Source organism: Lissotriton helveticus, chromosome 7 (genome assembly GCF_964261635.1).
Source record: "Lissotriton helveticus chromosome 7, aLisHel1.1, whole genome shotgun sequence".
NCBI lineage: Eukaryota > Metazoa > Chordata > Amphibia > Caudata > Salamandridae > Lissotriton > Lissotriton helveticus.
In genome coordinates, this window is record NC_136068.1 from 1,284,253,032 (window position 1) to 1,284,274,039 (window position 21,008).

Genomic DNA, 21,008 nt, shown 5'->3' on the forward strand with positions numbered 1-21,008 from the left:
TAAATGTGACTACTTTGAAAACGCCGAAAAATTACAATCTAAACTGGTGAATAGAGGATATCCTAAGAAAATAGTGAAAACAGCGCTCAAAAGGGCTTGGTTCACACCTCGTAAGACACGGTTTACGCCAAAAGAAAAACAGAATACTGAAAAGATGACTTGTGTCCTGACCTATAGTCCTAAGGCCAACAAGATTAAACAAATTATCCTCAGAAATTGGCGATTAATACAACAGTTTAACATCCCTACTACACCATTATTTGCTTTTCGCAAGGGTAAAAATATTCGCCAATATCTGGTTAAGGCAGTCAGAACTATACCGGAAAAGGGAAACCTAAGAAGTATGTTAAATCTACCCCCGGTAGTTGGACACCATAGATGCAATGGTTGTGTGGTTTGTCCATTCACTAGTAATACCAAATATGTGATGATCAATGGCAGAAAGCATACACAATTGAGTTTCTCAAATTGCAACACCAAAAATGTGGTGTACTGCATCTCGTGCCCGTGTGGAAAAACGTACATAGGGCAAACTACTCAGACCGTAAAAATGAGAGTAGTCCAGCATCAGTCCAGAATTAGATGCCCCAATTTGGGAGCCCCATTGGTGCAGCATTACATTGAGGAGGGACACAACGAAAATGAGATCAGTTGGTCCGTCTTAATGGTAGTAAGAGCGGAGAGTACTGCGATGGTGCAGGCAACCCTTAATAGATTGGAAGCCAGAATGATTGAAAAATATGAGACTGCAAGAGGAGGTCTGAATGACCGTGATGAGATATGGGCATTAATCAATCCTTGATTAGACTGTGATGTGATTCCTTGTGACATTGCTGAATCATTGTTCTGCTTTTATGTATTTGTTTGTTATTTGTAATTATTTGCTGAAATTGTAATCACTGCTTGTGTATTAAGTAGGTGACTATTGGGATATATATTGTATATATGCCTTATGAGATAATGGTGTAGTATGTACATTGCTGATGAATATGTTATCGGACACACGATATGATTGTGGTACCATATACTGTATGTTTTATACAGGTCTGTGAATTGTGTGGATTTGCTGTCCGTCTCTGTGCTCGATATGTCTCTGCCTCCCGATCCGCCTCCGTTTTTTACCCTTGTTCCCTTCATGGGAACCTTTTTGTAAACCTTGTTTGCGGAATTTTGAAGCATGTAGAAAGCATTTAGGCACTAACACTGAAGAATATAGTACTGAGATAGTGCGTTTTCGTGTGCTCACAGTTCAGGAATTCTTTTGGAAACTAACTTGTGATATATAATTTTTTTCGTTTTTTTAGTTGATAATGTATGCACAAATAAGTAGAGACGCTACACTTTAGCTTAGGTTAGTGTTGCAACCCCCTACCTTGGATCCAGACATAGGCACCTGAGAGAGAGTCGGTACATTGGTTGCCTGCATTCCGTTTTGAGCACTACTAGCAGTTTGGTGCTTTTGTCCGCTCTCTATGTTTTTGGTTTAACGCTGCGGTCACATGGGACACGATGTAGTCAGCTCGTTATAGAGGAAGTTCAGGCGTGTGTGTGTGTGTCCAGTTTTTTCCCGACCACGATGGCGGCCCCGTGTGTTGTAGAGTAAAGGAACATCACGTACAGCGGAGGTAAAGTAAGCGCGGTGATACGCTGTAATTTCCAGCCTAGATGTGGTGTAACCTTGATTTCCCACGGTGGCCATACGAGACTGGCACTTATGGCGCGTTTTTATATTATTTGTTTGTAGTGACCCTTGGAAAGTTGACAGCTTGTAGAAAAGACTAATCTGGATGTGAATGAAGACGCACCCCTGCCAGGGAGTTATAAGGTAGGAGACTCCGAGCAGGGTTCATGTGTATGCATATGGAAACTCTATCAAGGGGAGGGTAGAAAAGGACTATTAGGTGTCTGTGCTAGTACTCACGAGCGTGTTTACTTTGTCCCTCAGAAATAGTGATTGTACCCTAAATGATTCTCCAAATCTAGACCTTTATATTGTATTATATGTATTTTTAGGTTGTTTATCGCCCTGTCCTGAAGAGGCCAGACTTATTGGAAGGCCGAAACACGACCGCGTCGACAGTTTCCATACGGAGGAGTCTTTATATGAAAATTAATTTTGGAGATTAATGCCTTGTGACACACTTTTGGATTTAGGTTCTGCAAATCTGTGCACTGAACCAGTGGTGTCGGACTACCTCCTAGTGCACCCCCTAGAGTTAATAGGAGGGCACTTAGCTGTCGCTACATTTGTTCTTTGAGGGTGAAAAACTATTTAGTTTTTTTGTTTTGTTTTTCATTTTTTGTCAAAATTGTTTGTGTTGCTTTCTGTTGTACATAGGTGTGTATATAGATATGTATATAGTGTTGTATGATGTATTGAGCGTTGGCTAAACATTTCTTGTTTTGTAAGAGAAAAAAGAGAAAAAGAGAAAAATAATTTATGCTGATTACAAAAAAGTAAAAATGTGTAATCATGTCCCAGTGTATGAGTGATGAAGTACAGAATGTTTGATTAATTTCATAATGCACATTTGGCATACAATGGGTGAAATAGTAGTCTCCTATTTTTAAAGAGCCTAGTATTTGTTCCTCCTTTCTCCATTGTTCTTGTTTTTTGCATCTCACAGATGCGTCACATTGTAAATATCCCGCAGCATGGCGCTGGCTTTGCCTCGCCACTGCATCACAAAAGTGACGCAACAACAGCGCAAATGTGGCGTACGGGCTTGTAAAACAGTCCCTTGATATATAAATAAGACACAAAAAAGCTTGATTGAAGAAAAAACATCATACAAAAAATATGCAGATCAGAAACGCCAAGCAAGTTCATGACATTTGACCTGAAGTTTGGATCACTACTAAAAACATTATTTTTTTTTATTAAAGTATATTTGCATCCAGAAATGTATTGGTCTACTTTGGATTATTCTACAGGTAAGGTAATTTACATATAACATGTATTTTACCAGCGAAAATGAAGATGCATCCTATCTTTCAAACCTCCAAAACCTGCTTCACAAAAGGCCCAAAATACACCTCCCCTTGTTATAGTTGGAGATCAGGCTGAATTTGAGGTGGATGAAATAAAAGATTAAAGGACGAGGAAAGGTTCCCTTTGGTACTTAGTGGAATGGTAACGCTATGGGGCTAAAAGTTACTACTTCCTAGGCTTGTATGTCACTTACACTTCACTCAAGATGGCTGTTAAGGGGGTGGAGTGCTGTCCCGGGGACCTTGCATGGCCATCTCATGAATTGTGGCTGTGATTCTATAACCACGTGTGGTTGTAAAACAGTGTGTGGAAGAACATTTTTTTTGGGTATCTTTCAAGTTATTGTAGACCACACAGACATTAAAACGTCTGGCTTGGCATAGCAATAGCTCCAAAAAGCGACCTCTAACAAGATTTCAGCCTTTCCAAATCTTGACAGACATTTTGCAACTGGTGGATATGTAAAGGGCCATAACTTTTTTACCACTCCATAAGATTTCCTGGAGAAGGATGTTTCTCCCAGGGATAGAGCTCCAGAACAAAGGTGCCCTCACAGAGCCTGATAGGACCCAGCTTTCTTGCGGAAAAGCCCTTTAGGCGAGAAAGACTTTACATTTAGAAAACAAAGGGAGAGAACGTAAGAGGTTATTTTGGACTCTGTGAAAAAGTTATTCCCTTTAAAACATTTTTGGAAAGGCTATTAGGGCCTTACTTAAATACATTGAGAGGGAGTTGAATTATTCCCAACCCAAACTCGCGAGGGCCCAAAGATTCTGAATCTCGAGACAAGAACTTGGCATTGGACATGCTTTCGTGATTAAAAATTTGTAAAAGAAAGCACATTGTGCCATGACAAACTTAACACTAGTTTATTTCTTTTAATGTGCAAGACGCTAATGCTTGCTGAACTTCGTTGAAGAAAGAAGGTTGGACATCAGTCAGGATCATTGCAAGAGAAGTGACTTGGACTTCAGTCAGGATCACTGCAAGAAAAGTGAGATTCCTCATAGTGAAGGTATTATGGTAATCCAAGTATCCTCACAGGAGCAATGAGGATCAGGAAAAGTGATTTTCTTAATGCAGGTAAGACGTTTACCTTTAAATACAATCCCATTGCTGTTGTCATTGAACTTGGAAAGCACTTTGCAGGTGACATATCAATAGCTCTCCAAACCTAGTTCCTGATGACCTTCGAGAGCTTCAGTGAACAGGAATCGCAGACCAAAGGGTCAGGTTTTAAGTAAAGACATCACATGTACATAGGGTATGACAAAGACATCTTGTGGCATCTGCAAAAGAGTTTAAAACCTGAACTCTTCATAGGAGCCTTTTGACTTTGTCACTGTTGACAGCTTAGGGATTTCTTTGGTGAAAGACCTAAAAGAGCTCCAGGACCACCTCGATAAGGTGCACAACAATAGAAATTGATGTCAGCTCATTCTTTAGTGCATTATATAGTTTTATGTTGTACCTTCCTCATCAGAGCTGCAGAAGAATCGCTGAGGAGAAGGCACAGGGTTATGCCTGGATGACGTTCATAAGGTGAGAATCTGTGGGTAGATGAAGTAGTCATCAGGATGAGGGTCACTCCCTGCTTCTGAGTCGAAACAATAATATTTAGCTGAAGTATTCAACAAAAACCAGATTGTCCTTTAACAGATGTTTGTGACCAGTACTCAGTTTGAAAGTGCAGCTGTTGCTCCCCTGACAAACTTGAAAGGAGAGCTCAACCCTTCTGGCAGTTTTTGGGAGGTATATTGTAACAGCGACTGATAGCGAGCATGACTCGTCTGGATTCTGATAATTGTTTCACTGCTTTCCCCTTCTTTGTCATGAAGACTCTTGCATAAACTTGGTCAGCTAAGCTAAAGCTTTTGGGTCCATCAAAATAGTTCTCTTGGATTTGAGACTACTGCAGCTCATCTTCTTGGACTGGAAAGAGATCCTTCATGCCAAATGTAAAGTTGAAGGGGCAGTTGGTTAATCTCTTGAAGTAATTTTGTATCATATATGGTTCTTACTCAACAGTGCTGGGAATTACACTCCTAGTTTATGTCATGCCTGTCAAGACTCTCATCAATAAAGTACGGAGTCTTTAAGAATACAAATGCATCCTCATGAATTTAGAACCCCTTTTGAAAATTGCCATTAAATGTATGCCCCAGTTCAGCATAACAAAGATTTGGCTGGACAAACTATTTGTCAGCAACTTCAAAATGCATGACACAATCAGAATCTAGAAGAATGAAGTTTGATCAAATAGGAAGAGAGCACCCCTGCCTAGTCTATGCTCTTCAGATGGGTCTTTGCCAAAGATAAGGTAAATGAAGAATTTGATAGGCCTTCCACTCCACGGTATTAATTATCTAAGCAATGCAACTCTGTTAAACATTGACTTTGTGGATGGCCTTTTTCGACAAATAGAACTTCACTAGTTTTGTCGGGGAATACATAAACCTCCAAATTGGTCCTCATTTTCCAGATCCAAAGGCAGAGATATTGTTGGTTCATGAGCAATACTGTTCCATCTTCTTGTAATAGGTGCTCATTTCTCTATGGTAGTTTCCATGGAGGGATTTCAACTGAGTTCCAACAGATCTTAATACAACATTCATCTTGTCAAATCCTGAACTTGTGAAATCAAACACACAAAAGGTGATGGGAGGATGCTTGCAAAAAGTCTAACCACTGGCAATCGCTCGGGGTAGGATTCCAACCCATTGCTCTTTTGCCCACTGTGCCACCTCAGATTAGACCCAGCTATATGCAAACGATGGATTGGGATGCAGGCCGAGCAATTGCCAGTGACTGAAGTTAATTCAAGATTCCATCCATCACTTTGTTTATTGATGCCCATATAATTTTGTGCATCACTAGTATCGATGGAATCATATAATGGATGCAGAAATGCGAGTCTAACTTGAAGGCATCCCCAATTGACGAGATCTGTGAAATTTCTAAGGAGCGAAACCTACACCATTTCTTATTCTGACCACTCGCAAATAGGTTGGAAATGACAAGCACTGCATACTTGCAGCATAATCTCCTAGCTCAGCTTTAATTCTCGGAAGATGGCAGATAACTACGTTTTTAAAACAGATTCTTCTCCCCACAAAACGCTCGTCTTTGAATGTTCACCAGGTATCAAACTGGATCAGATTCTTTTTTTCTGATAGTAGTACCGAGCTGGTGCTAAGTGGAGCTGTAGAAGCTCCAGAAGCTCATTCATCCACATCCACTGAATAAGACATCTGTGGACCAGTAACAAACTCCTTTGTTATACTAATGGATTTTCAGCTTTTTTCAGATTTGCTTTGTATTCGAAGCTGGTGCATGTCTTCACTTAGGAGGTCAGGGTTTAAACCCTCTATACTGCGCATAAGGCAGAGCTCAATGTTTAACCCTTATTCCGCTTGTATGGGGAGTCTTGTGGGTGAACAGGATTCTGCTCTAGTGACAAATGTGCCGTCATACAGAGGCTTTGAGTCTATGAACAATCCCATGGCCTTTGTTTTTTTTTAAAAAACAGGACTGTTCCTCAACAAAGAGTAGGACCCTTTAATCAAAAGAGATATCTGCTTCTTGGAGGACTTTTTTTTGTGTGAAGACCTTTTAAGGGACTGTTCCCTGTTAGAGGTCTTACTTGAAGGGAAAGGGGTATACTTTGTCATATTCCTGTGGCTATGTGTGTATATATGTATAAATATTTATAGCTACATTTGGTCCAGAGAACTCTACAGGGTCAAAGATCAGCATAAAGTCAACACGTGATAGGATAGGTAGCCGCTTTGTGGGTGCCGAACGCATTGTGATGGAGTGTTCTTATAGAGGTGTTTCCGTAACACTTTCCTAAATTGGGGCAACATTGGAGCAGTTCAGATGGATACAGAGATGTTGTTCCAGATGCTAGGTGAATAGATGGAAAAGGACTGCTGCTTAGTTTTTCACCTTTTTTAACTTCTTAGTCTGCAGTCTGATGGTGACCTGGCTATGGGTTTGCTGATAACCACTGTAGGTGGTGAGCTTTTTCTGCAAAATAAGCAGGACAGTAGTTGTAATTGCTTTCTAACTGATGCAACAGATTTTAAAGATATTGCTGACCGGCTAAGGGATTGGAGTTCCAATGGGATGGTGGTGAGGTGATCATATCTCTTAATACTTTGGGTGAGATGTGCTGTGGTGTGTAGGATGCTTTTAAGGGATGCCAGTGTGGAATCTGGAAGGCCATGGAGCAAGTTGCTGCCTTCCTCCATATGGGAGAGTACGCAGGATTGAGCAACAGTTTGAAATTGCTTTCTGGAAAAAATGGTTTAACTTTCTTTAGAAGAGAGAAGTGGTACCAGGCTGTCTTTGTGTTTCTTGAGTGTGAGGTCGGTGTCCAGGGTGAATCCAAGTGAATTGGCCTTCCATGAAAATTGAAAAGGTGGCTTGCTGCTTTGCATGGATATTTAATAAATCTGCCCCCAGTCTCAACAATCAAACGCATGCTAAACAGATACAGTGGCCCTGGTGCCATTTATGGGAACTGCTGTTTCAAACATTCATGTTGTAAGTGACAAATGCAGAACATGCTACAGCATTATGTCTGGGCCTTAATTCTAACTCAGCCTGGTTACACCCCTGCTTTGTTTCTTTCAGGCCAATATTTTTAGAAATGTAGATGCATTAGTTACCAACCTTGATGTGGCCAGACAGAGGATCATTTTACTGACTTCAAGACAGAGACTGCGACCCTTGTAAGTATGCCACTAAATTGAAACATTGACTAACTTGCGAGCCACCCTCTGAACTGTGATTACTCGGGACCATCCGTCCTATAACCCCATTTCCAATCAAACTCTGGATGCTTGTTTCACGCTGCAGATGTAGTCTTTTTTACTAATTATCCTACGCAGTATACCTGTGGTCACCAATCGCTGTGGCACCTACACTTAAAACACAAGGCACACTTAGGTCTACGTGCTGAAATACATTTTTGCATGATACTGGGTATAACTGCCTTTCATAGCCGAGAGAAAAGACCAGGGCTGTTACAAATTAGCAGCAAATAAATCAGTTAGTCCTTGTAGCATTTGTGATTTTAAGCAGACTAGTGACTCTTTCCCAACTACATATTCTTATCACAAAATGAGTCCAGATTACCCACTGTTCTAGTAATACTTGTGATGTGTCTTTGCTTTCATGTGGCCTACTTGCTGACCCTGTCTTTGTGTATGTATATATATATATATATATATATATATATATATATGTATATATATATATATATATATATATATATATATATATATATATATATATATATATATATATATATCTCACATCACATCACAAGTATTACTAGAACAGTGGGTAATCTGGACTCATTTTGTGAAAAGAATATGTAGTTGGGAAAGAGTCACTAGTCTGCTTAAAATCACAAATGCTACAAGGACTAACTGATTTATTTGCTGCTAATTTGTAACAGCCCTGGTCTTTTCTCTTAGCTATGAAAGGCAGTTATACCCAGTATCATGCAAACATGTATTTCTACACGTAGACCTAAGTGTGCCTTGTGTTTTAAGTGTGGGTGCCACAGCGATTGGTGACCACAGGTATATATATATATATATATTATATATATATATATATATATATATATATATATATATATATTCTTATTATTGGGCACTGCGAGAACAAGTTGTTCTATCATCAAACATCACATCAGGCCATGGGTTCAACTCCAGGAAGTTGGTGTCATGCCAGACCGTGCATCACTCCCAGAATCGAACTCTCTCAGGCAGTGTCAACAGTCCACGAACTGCATGTTAGACTGTAATATTTCTCGAGTAGGCTAAGAACTTTACTTCAGGCTGTAACATCACTCCATGGACTCATATCTAAATAGTCGTCCTCAAAGGGCCAGGCATCAAGATACAGCGCACAACTTCATGAGCTATCTACCCAAATCTAGGGGCTTAAGTAAAGGCTGTACGTGTGTACAGCAAAACACCCAACTTTAACAAAATTAAAGAAAAAATTTAAAACATCATTACACGTCCACAAAAAGAAATGATTCAAAGAATAAACAGGAAACTGCGTGTTTAAAATTGTTAGCTCCTTTTACGTAAATACATTGGAACAATTTTGTGTACATATATAATATATTATTTATATCTATTTACAGGTTTTAATGTTGTTTCACAAATCAAAGATACAGGTCACAAAGACAAATATCAGCATTTTTTTTTGCTATTATCACCTGCTGTCAATTCGAAACAAAAAGAATTCATATACACACACACATAGAAATAGTGTTTGATCCTCAGTTGATAAAGTGCAGCGGCGCTATATCTTTATAATACATAAATTGTTAGAACATCCACAGAAGGGTTGACATTGCTGACAACAAGGCACACATTGTTTTGCACATTGTGAAGTTAAAAAAAACCAAGGATAACCAAGCGTGTAAAAAACCCCAAACCATTTTGCAGTCTGATTTTTGGGGAAAAGTCTGATTTGCTTTTCTTTTCAGTTTTTAAAAATAGCTTTTGAGGCATATGCCATATGCCTTACTTCGCCCCATCTGTTTTTTTAAAATAGGTTTCTGCCACAGGATCGCGCGCACAAAAAACGTACATTGACTTGGGGGGGGGGGAGGAGTTACCAAAGCGTTTCCATCACAAACTCTTTATGCAGAGCTCCTATAATACACCCATCGCTTTAAGAAACCGAGTCAGCAAAAAGTACATGGGGTTGGAGAATTAAGCAACCAATGTGCACACATAATACCAAGCCTTCGACAAGCATTAAGTACATTGCCTGTTTGCTGGAGGCATACATCTGTTCGAGGCGAAGTTGTGAGCTTGTCTGCACCGAGTTTGTGGTTCGAGGAGAAATGTTAGGGGATGCGGGGAGTAAGAACAAGGTTATAAAGAAAATTCATATATTTACACCATATTACACATATTTACAGGCATTTTATGACTTGTATTAAAAATAATCGTCCCAGGAGGGTTGGGCCATCGTCTGGCATGAAATTGCATATTACGTCCCTTCTGTTTTTGCTAGAGTGAATGTGAGTCGCCTTAGCAGGCCGTCTTCCCCAGAAGGATAAACCATTGTCATTGTTGCAGTAACATGCTGCAAGGGGTACAGATAAGTGGGAGGGAATAGTCCACCTCCCTCCACGAAGAAAGATCTGGAATTCCTTTTCATGTTCCACATCAGAGTTGTGGGGACAATCCATGGTTAGGAGTGGAGAGCAAGATCCTTCTCTGTTAGTTAGAAGTATGTTCCGGCCAGGGGCAAGGTCTCTAGAAAAAGCGGAGTTGAATAAAGTGCATAGTTTCCTATGGTGTGTCTGCAGGCTTCTTGCAGCTACACACCAACTCCATTCCACAGGCTGCATGTGCTCTACTCTGGGATATTCCGTGGATCCAACAGGCCCCGTCCACCTCAGTCCAACATGGCGTTCAGCTGGTCGGTCAGATCATCAAACATGGTGCTGATGTCATCGAGGATACTCATGGGAGATTTCCCAGCTCCAGAGCTGCAGGGGATGGAGAGAACAGAGAGGGGGAATGGAAGAAGATTACCAAGAGGGGCAACAAGAAACATCAACAAGTCTCTTTAGTTCGTCTTATTGCTTTAAGAAGTAATCAAGTGGAAACAAACACATAAACGTGAAGGGGACAACAGTGAATCTTCTTTGTCACGTGTACGCCTTAGTAAGACATTTTCTAGGACTCTGAAGATGTTGTTTATGTTGCAAGGCTAGGGCCTCTTTCTCCCTCGTTCTTCTCGAGTTACCAACCTATGGCTGTTTTTTTAACTAGCTCCTTAGAGAGGGCACAGGGTGTTCTAGTAGTATGTGAGCTAATAATAAGGCTCATGATGGTGCGAGTGGCTATATTTATTGTGCACTATTGATGCATGATGTTGATGATAAGTTTAACTTGTTATGTATGTGAAAACCTGTCTCCATCCTTTGTCACTTTAGTGTCTGGGTCTCCGCCCACCAGTCAGGAACACAGGCAATACACAACACAATGGCTCCTACTGGTCTTAGTACTCAAATTCTCACAACACCGAGCCCTACTACCCCAAAGAGCTACACACTCACTTCACACACATGCACTAGACAGGCACAAGGAATACCAGTGCAAGAATCTGGGTTTATCATAACAGCAGAACTTTACATGAGAGAGGCCTACAGACGTGCCTCTCACTGACACAGAGAAAGGGGTCTGAATGACTCCTGATATGTGATACACTGCCACCCGCGCTTCATGTGCTACACCCAGGGCATGGACAGAAATCCAGTGCCCACTATATATGGGCATACTGGGTGCACCTTCTAGGACAAGAATGGTTTACGAACCTTGCATTACCCAGGGAAAACCCTTGGCCTCTCCATACACAATAGATACGTAAAACACCATGGCCAACATAAAAGTCAGGATAACAGTTTTACATGTAGTGATGCTCTTAAGGCAGTGGGGTACATCCCCACGCAAGGGACATTCCGTCCCAACAAGCTCCCTTTCATTGTCTATTACTCTTGGGCAATTCGATCGCGAGAGGATATGCTCAGCCTAATGGAAAGGCATCCATCAATAAAGGTTGAGATGGTGAAGTTGTTTGAAGGAAATGCCCTGCATTTGCACTACTATGAGAGCGATCTGTCTTCCCTACTGTCAATGTTATGTGACTGTTGATTTTCTAGCCCTACTGAAGCAGCTTTTTATGTAATCTTGCATTTGAGACAATAGTTGGGCCCCAGATCATGGAACCAAGAGTGAACTGATCTGATGTGCAGATGTATTTTTGGTTTTCATGAGATTCTAACACTAATATAAAACTGATTAAACTCTATCCTTGGAAGCAACCACTTTGTCACAAATGTACGTTATAATCTTGATTGGTACCATGATCGATTACTGATGCACAAGTTACTAACCTTCAGTTAACACTTTTTATGGTGGATACTGTATCTACAGATCAGTGCTTTAAATGGGAAATTAGAAGTGCCGGTACTCACTAATTAGACTGGGTAGGTATTTAGGGGCGTGTCTGGGGGCATGTCTGGGGGCATGTCTTGAACCAGGAATTTAATAATAGGCACATAAGTAAACTGTAACCCAAATGCTCCGATTGTCATGTAAAGCGCTTAAATGCCCATGGGCCAAATTCGCGCAAACTCAAACTGCCTCCTTACATAAGAGGCATGGCAAGCATCAGCTTCTATGTCATACGTGCAGAGCCTAATTTATGACAGTTTGATATTGCACGAATTTGGGCCATGGGCATTTAAGCGATTTTCATACAATCAGAACATCTGCATTAAAGCGTACTTTTTTAAGACCCCTGTAAGGGAGTTGTCCAGAACCACAGGATGATGAGCGGACGTCGGAATTCGACCCTGGGTCTTCAGTTCCACTCTCGGCACCTCTGACCATATCCTCATTCTTGTCGCAATGCCAATGAGAACCAGAGCCACAACTAGAGTCACATTTCAGGAGGGTGGGCGGGCTAGTTCTTTCAGAAATAGGCAGCAGAGATTCAGGGACTCTAAGAAGTGGTGAGAAACAACAAAGCCTCATTAAAAAGCAATCGGTCTTTTAAAGACCTGTGAAGTACTGGGGTGCGGCTGTGTGCGCGCCCCGTAAGCTGTCTCATCCCCGGGCTGCCACACGACGGGGGGGATGGGGTGGGGTGTCTGAAGCCCTTTGATCCTAATGAGCTTGCTCGCCTGATGAGAACCTAACACTGCAGTGCAGGAGCACCACCGCGCAGAAAAACACAGGCTGCCTGGCTGTTGCCAGCCAGAGCAGCACCTCAACACGCACCATCTGTTGCACCTACCCGTACTTCAGGGCCTGAGCCCTGCTGCTTTATGGAGTACCGGTACTCTTCTTGAGGCGAAAATAAGTTCCGGTACTCAGGGCGGAAAAACAAAGAAGTGCCGGTACTCAGTACCGGTGAGTACCGGCCCATTTAAAGCACTGCTACAGATTCCTCACCTTGTGATTGTCCCATAAATGCCAGACTGGAATCGTAAAATTCTAAGCATTGCTCCTGCAAACCGGCAGGTGGCGCCAGGCAACTGTGCGTCAACAACATTCTGCTCTGAAAGTGATGAATTGAGCCACATATAAGAGCCAACCATGCATACTTAAGTCAGTTTCTTTTAGGAACTCATCCGCACCCTCGGATGTGTCAGCAGACTGAATTAACCAGTGTGCAGATTTCTAGATTTTCTTTTAAGACAGCCTTGCCCGTACCAAAAATGTAGGCAATAAAGAATCTGGGGGTAGATGGGGTATCCACCAGAAAAAGTCTGACCAAGGTAAGTAACTTGCTCTTTTAATGGATACTTCTGACTGCAGATTCCTCACCTTGTGTCTGTGGAATGGCTCAGACTAAAGTCCTGGAGGCCAGAAACGACAAAATGCCCATTTCCATATACCGGACTGCCAAGGCAGTAGTACTTCATTTACATGTGCACCGATACCAAGGTAGTGGCCTTATAAATATAAAGGGCAGACGCTCTGCGTGCCAATGAAATGGTAGCACGTTTGGCACTGGTTGAATGAGCCTGCAGGCATTCTGGAAGCAGCTTATTAGCTAATACCTAGAAGATCTTAATGCAGAGGACTATCCTAAGAGAGATGGTCTATTTCTGCACCACCTTATCCTTCTTTGCCCAGAGAACCCCACAAAGAGCTGATCATCCACCTGATGTTCCTTTGGATCTAGACAATTGAATCTTTCTTCCTCTTTCGAGGGATGAGGCAGAGCAAAGATGGTCAGCAGAGGAATGGTTTATACTACATGAAACTGTGTAACCATCTTCAGAAGACATGATTGCAGGTAAAATGAACAACTGTGAATTGGTTCGAAAGAGGTACACACAGCATGAAGGTGAGAACTAAATTCAAGTCCCATTGTGGCATTACAAAGGGCGTAACATACCCTGAAACCCTTTATAAAATGCATCCTCCCAGGTGATTTTAACATGAACATTTGGTTTAGCAAACGTAATAAGGCTGAAAGAGCTAACCGGTAACCTTTAACAGTGCCCAGAGCAGGGCCTCGCTGGGCCACAGAACAAAGCAAACACCATATCCAACAGTTTCCGCTGCAACTGGTCTAACTGCTGGATACAACACTATGGTGCAAACTTGTTCCAGCACCCTGCATATACAGATTTCGAGGAAGAGCTCCTGGCCACCAGGATGACATTAACAACCATTGGAGGAAGATGAAAAGAACTCCAATAATGCCACTCAATTTCCATGCATGGAGGTGCAGATTGCATAGTCTATGGCCCCTGACCTAAATATATATATATATAATCTCTCTCTTTTCTGGCCAAATCCAGCATGCAAAACTGCTAACAGTGCATGTTCTCTGCACAACCAGGGAAGCAAACTTGAGAGGTGTAGTGGATCTCGCACAGGACTTTGGAGCCCACCCTGTTTGCTGCAATGTCACATGTTAGTGGTATTGCCTGTGACAATCTGCACCAGTCTGGGCAGGAAGTTCTTGAACGCCAAGCGAAACGCCCACACCAGTAAATAGATGTAGAGGTGGGTCTCAGATGGTGTTGGATGCTGGGTCAAAAAATCTGGTTCATTTCGCACAGGTCTATGGTGACTGCTCAGTTGACTGGAGGGGTCAGATCATGGCTTAGCCTGAGTGCCCAACAGTGTGTCAGTAAGTGCTTTATTAAAGGGCAAAAGAGATTCAATTGGTGTCTGGCCAGTCTGTAAAGCCTCAGTAAGACTGAATGTTTTAATCTCCATAGTCTGAAGGATCTCAGCATCCCTTCTAATTACTGTGGCAGAGAAAGGACATTCATCTCGGATTCCTCACCTTGGGAATATTCTCTCGGGCACCAGACTTCTGATGATAACTTCTACCTGTTGATTCTTTACCTTTAGAATAGATTCCAAAGCAGTTCCCTTCCATGGAGAAGAGTTGATGGATGGTTCAATGAGGAAATCCTGCTAAATGGATCAGGTGAAGTGGCCATCAAAACATACTTCGGAATCCAGGCAGTAATGCTTAGCAAAAGTGTGTGTTGATGCCAACAGAACTGCCTTGCTGATCTCTGCAATCGGGACTCCTCTGGCAACAGCAGAAGTGGTCAATTTGGCCCTGGTGGAATCGGCTCTAATCCCTTGGAAAGATTCCTTCTTCACCAAAGTGTAGCATGTTTTGAAGAACAATATGATACATCTGGATAGAGTTCCCTTTTGCACCACTATGCTGTTCTTTGCAACAAAGTACCTGACAAAAAGCTGGTCATCTAGTCAGATGTCCTTTGTGCAGTCAAAGGAGTAGATGTCCGGCCCACCTGGGATGAAATCTATGCAACTGCACCTCTACCCTAGTGGGATAGGGGTGGGTGGTAGAAGGTTGGGAGATTAATGGACTGAATCAGATGGAAAGAAGTCAAAGTCACCACATTCGGATAGAAAAACATCCCTGGTTTGCAACACCAATTTGTCGGGGAGAAAAAGAAAAAAAAGAAGTGAATGGTGAACAGGAACTCAAAGCCTGTAAGTCACTGACCCGCTGTGCCTGGCCCAAGTGATTGCCACCAAAAACACAGATTTGAAAGTTAGCATTTGTAACTGGCAACTACGGAGAGAGGTTCATATGGAGTCTTCATTAAAAACGTTAGTTCAAGATAAAGGTCCCAATGGAGCAGAACAAAGCAAGTTGGTAGTTAATTTAGTAAATCCTTTCAAAAATCGTATCAGAATGGGGAATTCGCACAGAAAAGGATTATATAGGAGACAGAGGAGTGCCAACAGTGCTGAAAAGTACCCTTTATTGTACTTGCGGCATATCACCTCTCTGAAAGAGAAAGTGCAAACTACAAAACCTGAGATAACTTAGCCTGAAGCAAAGTAACCTCATCTCCCAGAATAAGCTGATTTAGTGGAGGTGCCCAAGGCAACAAGATGATGTCTATCACCTCCAATGGCAGCTGAAAGCGCTCAGATGTCCCTGCTCAATCTCCATGCCTGAAGGTGGATGTCTCTCAGACTGATGAGCAGTACCATTTCTCCTAGGTCAGAAGGGTCAATGTGAATGACAGCCTGAAATGGAGACAAGTGAAGGAGCGCCTAAGGTCTACATATTACATCCTTTTTGGTCAATCTGGGGCAGTGAGAATGACTTGGACCGCACTTGGCAACTTTCTCAAAACTTAAGGAATCAAGAGCTGGGGGGAGTGGGGCACAGTGCAGCTTAACGTTTCACCTCAACTGAAATGCATCCCTCAAGGCTCCCCATCAACAAATACTGGAGGGCGCACCACTACTGGCATCCAGTTTTCCAGGGGAGGCAAACAAGCCCACCATAAGATTGCCTCACTGGGAGGAGATTTCCTGGACTCCCTCTGATAGAAGATGCTACTTATGAATGGCGAGAGAACGGCAGTTGGGGCTATTGGCTCAGACATTCAGAGACCCGCTAAGTGACTGGCAGTCACCTGATTCCTTGAAGGTGAGCCAAAGACAAAAGTACCAATGATTCGAGGCAAAGGAGGCAAGACTCTCCTCCCTTGCTTATTGACATACCACATGACTGTTGTGTTTTCTGTCAAGATCCGGACGGACCAACCTTGGATGGGGGGATGAAGGCCTTGAGCGCTAGCTGAATCACTTGCAGTTCCAACAGGTTGATGTTAAGTACCTGTCCCTCTGAAGCACAAAGGACAATGATATCCAAATCGTCCAGATAAGCTTCCCACCCCAAGATGGAGGCATCAGTCACTACTGTAAGCTACAGTTGTCTGAGTAAAGTAAAGGCGCGTGGTGAAGTGCATATTGTTCAATTGTTAAAGCCTGCTCAAAATGTATTCGGTAAAAGTGCTAGTGCTCCATCCTTGATATATTCGAGAGAAGCCACTCCCAATTTTCGGGCCGATTGCACCACAGGAGACTTCTTACTTCTGAGGCTGCGGTTGGACTATAACATTTTAGGCATTTTTTGTTCGGTCAACATAAGATATTTTTCAGTTCAGTTCAGTTCATACGTCTTTATTTCGATTTTTTACATCATAAAAGACAAATTGCCAACAGTTAAAAATACGAACCAAGTCATATAAACACAGAATATTTACAACGTCATATTTCATCTTAAAATCGTTAAAACTAGGATTAAACAGTGAACCTTAAAGACTTAGTATGAAGAGAAAAATAAAAAGAGGAAAGAACCTAATTTAAAATTTACAATTAATTATCAAAAGGTGTCTAGCTCTGATGATCCATGCCCGCCCTAGATACTTTGTACTCCTATAACTACAGACTCACTGGTATTTGTTCTTAAAACCCATAGCGCCTCTACGCTCCCTCCAATATTCAACTGGCGACATATTGGCCTAATCCATTTGTTCCTGGCGGCTCGGTATGCCGGACAGGCAAAGAAAAGATGACCCACACTCTCCTTTTGTTCATTACACCAGGGGCAATACTCAGTTGTATGGCCAACCCATTTCTTGGTAAAGGACCTCACAGGTAAAGACCCTACTCTGAACTGGTGATATAGTTTTTTGTCAAGGCTCTTGGTAATAACATCCCAATAGTTCTCGAGTAAGGGATCCAATTTATGAACCAAGAAACAGCCCGTTAGGGAGGGGGTGTCTGACAATACAACAGAATGGGATCTAACCGAGGCCCAGAAGAGCATCTTATATTCTTTTTTGGATGGGAACACAGAGGCCCCCGGGTTAACCCACAATTGGCTAAGTCCCATGGATTCCAGCATTACTTTCACTTCCTTTAACCACGGGATATTACCTGAACCCATACTAGATTTCACATCCGCTAATTCATTAGCGAAGAGGTTGAGATCCGGAGATGTCCAGATCCGTCTCCATAGTGCAACAAGCCTATATCGTTCCATTTCATTTATTGGTTTACAACCCATATCCAAGAAAAGTGGTTTGATTGGTGTGGATTGGGGTAAACCTACCAGATTACGCAAAAATTTGTTTGGTGCTTTTACTAGGGGCGTTAGGTCCTTATAACCCCATAGGTCGGCCCCATACAAAATAGCAGAATACATTTTTGCTTCATAGATCTTTAATACTGGTAGGATCCTTTTGGTCAAAGACAATTGTTGTTCCTGGATCAGGCAGCCCATTAGACGAACAGATCTTAGGTGGAGTGCCTCAACCTGTGTCTTCCAGCGAAGGCGATAATCTAAGGTCAAGCCTAGGTAGGTCATAACGTCCACTTGTTCAAGTGCGACTCCATTCATGCTTACATAATTTTTAATGGGGCGATTTTTTGTTAGGACCATAAATTTGGTCTTGCTCACATTGATTTGGAGTTCATTTCACTTACAGAAATCCTCAAATCTGTCAATCGCCTTTTGGAGGCCACTACGAGTCTTAGAGAGAATTAAAGAATCATCTGCAAAGATGAGCAAAGGGAACTTTGTCCCACCCAACATGGGTGGGTCAGTTGGGGTATTTTCAAAAAAGTTTACCACCTGATTAATAAATAATAAAAAGAGGATAGGTGCCAAAATGCACCTTCGGCAGACACCCCTCGTGACAGGAAAACTTGCCGTTACCTGCCCCTGTTTTCCCCCACCTTACTTGTGCAAAGTTTTTCTCATGCAGTCTTACCAGAATTTGGAGTAATTCAGACTGCAGTCCGATCTTCTACAGGACATCCCACAGTTTTGTCCTGGGCACAAGATCGAAAGCGGACTTAAGGTCCACGAAGGCGGCAAAGATGGTCCCTCCTCCCAATAGCACCACCTTCAAGAAAATCATAACAAAGCGGAAAACCTGATCGATGGTGCTAATACCTGATCTGAATCCTGCCTGTAATGGAGAGAGAATACTCTCCATCTCCATCCACCCTTGGACCCTGGCGAGGACCATCCTGGCAAAGATTTTCTGCATGGAGTCTATTAAACTTATGGGGCGGTAGTTACTTGGTATCGAGCGGTCCCCCTTTTTAAAAATGGGCAAAATTTCAGCCCCGTTCCAGGAATCTGGAATCCTTGCCCCCTTTGAAATAGCATTAACAACCTGGGTAATGTAAGGAACCCAGAGTTGAAGATTTGATTTAAATAGGTCGGTCGGAATACAATCCAACCCGGGAGCTTTCCGTGCTTGTACTAAACGGAGGGCAGACTCAGTGTCAGCATTAGTGAATACCAGAGATTGACAATTGCAAGAGTGCAAAAGGGCCCAATTCGGCGTGGAAACACTACATTCGTTGTCAGACTCCTTATACTGGGATGAGAAAAAATCCACCCATGCTTCCGCCGACACATGGTTAGCTGGAATCTGTGAGTCTGGATTCCTGCCCCATTCAACTACTTCCCAGAATTTAGTCTGGTTAGAAGAGAGACTAGCCTCGTATAGGTCAGACCAGTAACAATCATCCCATTCTCTCCTCGCCTTCCACTGGGCCCTTTTGTAACTTAGTCTCGCCAACTTGATGTCAACCGTTACCCTGGATTTAACTGCTCTTTTAAGAGCACTAAATGTCTCCCTGCAATCGCTATTGTACCATTTCTTTCGGGTAACGGGCATATTTGCTTTCCCAAGCCTAGGAGGAAGGGTAAGAATAGCCTTCAGTTTATTAAAGCACTTCTCGTGTAGATCACAAATCTGGTGAGCTGCTTCCTTAGTGGGAGATAAATTGTATATGGCATTCAAAGTTGTTAATGCTTCCTGAGATAGAGCATCTAACATGGCGGGATCCAACAAGACCCTGCTCCATCTAACCCGCCTTCCATCATTAGTTGATAAAGGCTCTGCAGTAGTACATATAGCCCCTGGAGATCTACCTATTCCATCGGCAAGCTTCAAGCTTAGGAACAACGGGATGTGGTCACTCTCTGGACGATCCACAACTACCATGTCTTCCACCTGGGACCAATATTCGATTTTAACCAAGATGTAATCTATTCTGCTTTTGCTAACCTCATTATCAAAAGTAGATTGGCCAGCTTTATCGGAGGCCATCCGACCATTAGTCGCTCTCAAACCCCACTCTAAACACAGCCCTAACCAGTGTGTGGCAGCCTCTGAGCTCCTGTTAATAGGATTTATTGTCAAACTCGGAATGTTCCACATGGCATCTTCCTCGCAGCACAAATCCTCAACCTCAATCCTCTGGGGTTCGAAGGTACAGTTCAAATCCCCAGCTAGGAGAAGTAGATTATCTCTTCCAATTGATTCAAGATAAGTATCCAAATCATCCATTATAGCCGGGCATCTCCCCCCAGGGAGGCCACGTGCATATATATTAGTGAGAATAATGTTCTTCCCTACATAATTGTATCCCCAGAATGTCGGGGTTGTTACCAGGGATTTCCACTACTCCACAGTTAATAGACTGTTTAACCCAAGTGACTAAGCCCCCTGAAGCTCTACCCTTGATACCCTTTGATGCAGGTTTGTAAAACTTTAAAAAGCCAGCTCTAAAGATTGGTTCGGGGGCCCAGCTCTCTTGGCATAACAAAATATCAAATGTATCAACAAAATCTGCCCAGTCCGTAGAGGATAGTCGCCCTTTTAGTCCTGCGATATTCCACGAAGCTATTTTCAATATCGAATCCTGAGGAGGGGAGGCAACCTGTTCTAAAACCCTCAACTCTTGGTTTGAAACCCCCACATCGCTAGGTGCATATGGTGCATATAGTTCCCCTTTACAACACTCCCATTAACCTCATCCATATTCGAGTATCCCTCCTCCTGTTCAACTAAGCTCATTTGACTTTCTAGATCAACTACTTCTTGTTCGGAATTCCCTGGGAGACTTTCTCCACTAGTTGTAGGTGGGAGTCAATCAATTTCGAACCTTGCGAATCTTATAATTTGACCTTGATACCGCTGTCTTATTCCCCCACCCTGGATATTTCGATAAACGCGTTTTTTGATATGGGTTGTGTGTTAGGCTGTTTAATGGTGGCCTGTGAGGGCCGATTAGTTGTAATAGCAGCACCCGGGGGGCTGGATATACTAGCCGGAATAGATGGAAGAAGG

At 42.5% G+C, this 21,008-nt stretch overlaps 1 protein-coding gene across 2 annotated transcripts in view; it reads right to left on the reverse strand.

The window, feature by feature from the left end:
• Window positions 1–9,077: 9,077 nt before the first annotated feature.
• CASKIN2 (CASK interacting protein 2) overlaps window positions 9,078–21,008 on the reverse strand; it is a 277,560-nt gene continuing 265,629 nt past the window's right edge. For both annotated transcript variants that reach the window (XM_078654526.1, XM_078654527.1), the window contains one exon: window positions 9,078–10,526. In XM_078654526.1, coding sequence (XP_078510652.1) covers window positions 10,433–10,526 — 94 coding nt within the window. In that variant the 3' untranslated portion in view covers window positions 9,078–10,432. The remainder of the gene's footprint in view (window positions 10,527–21,008) is intronic.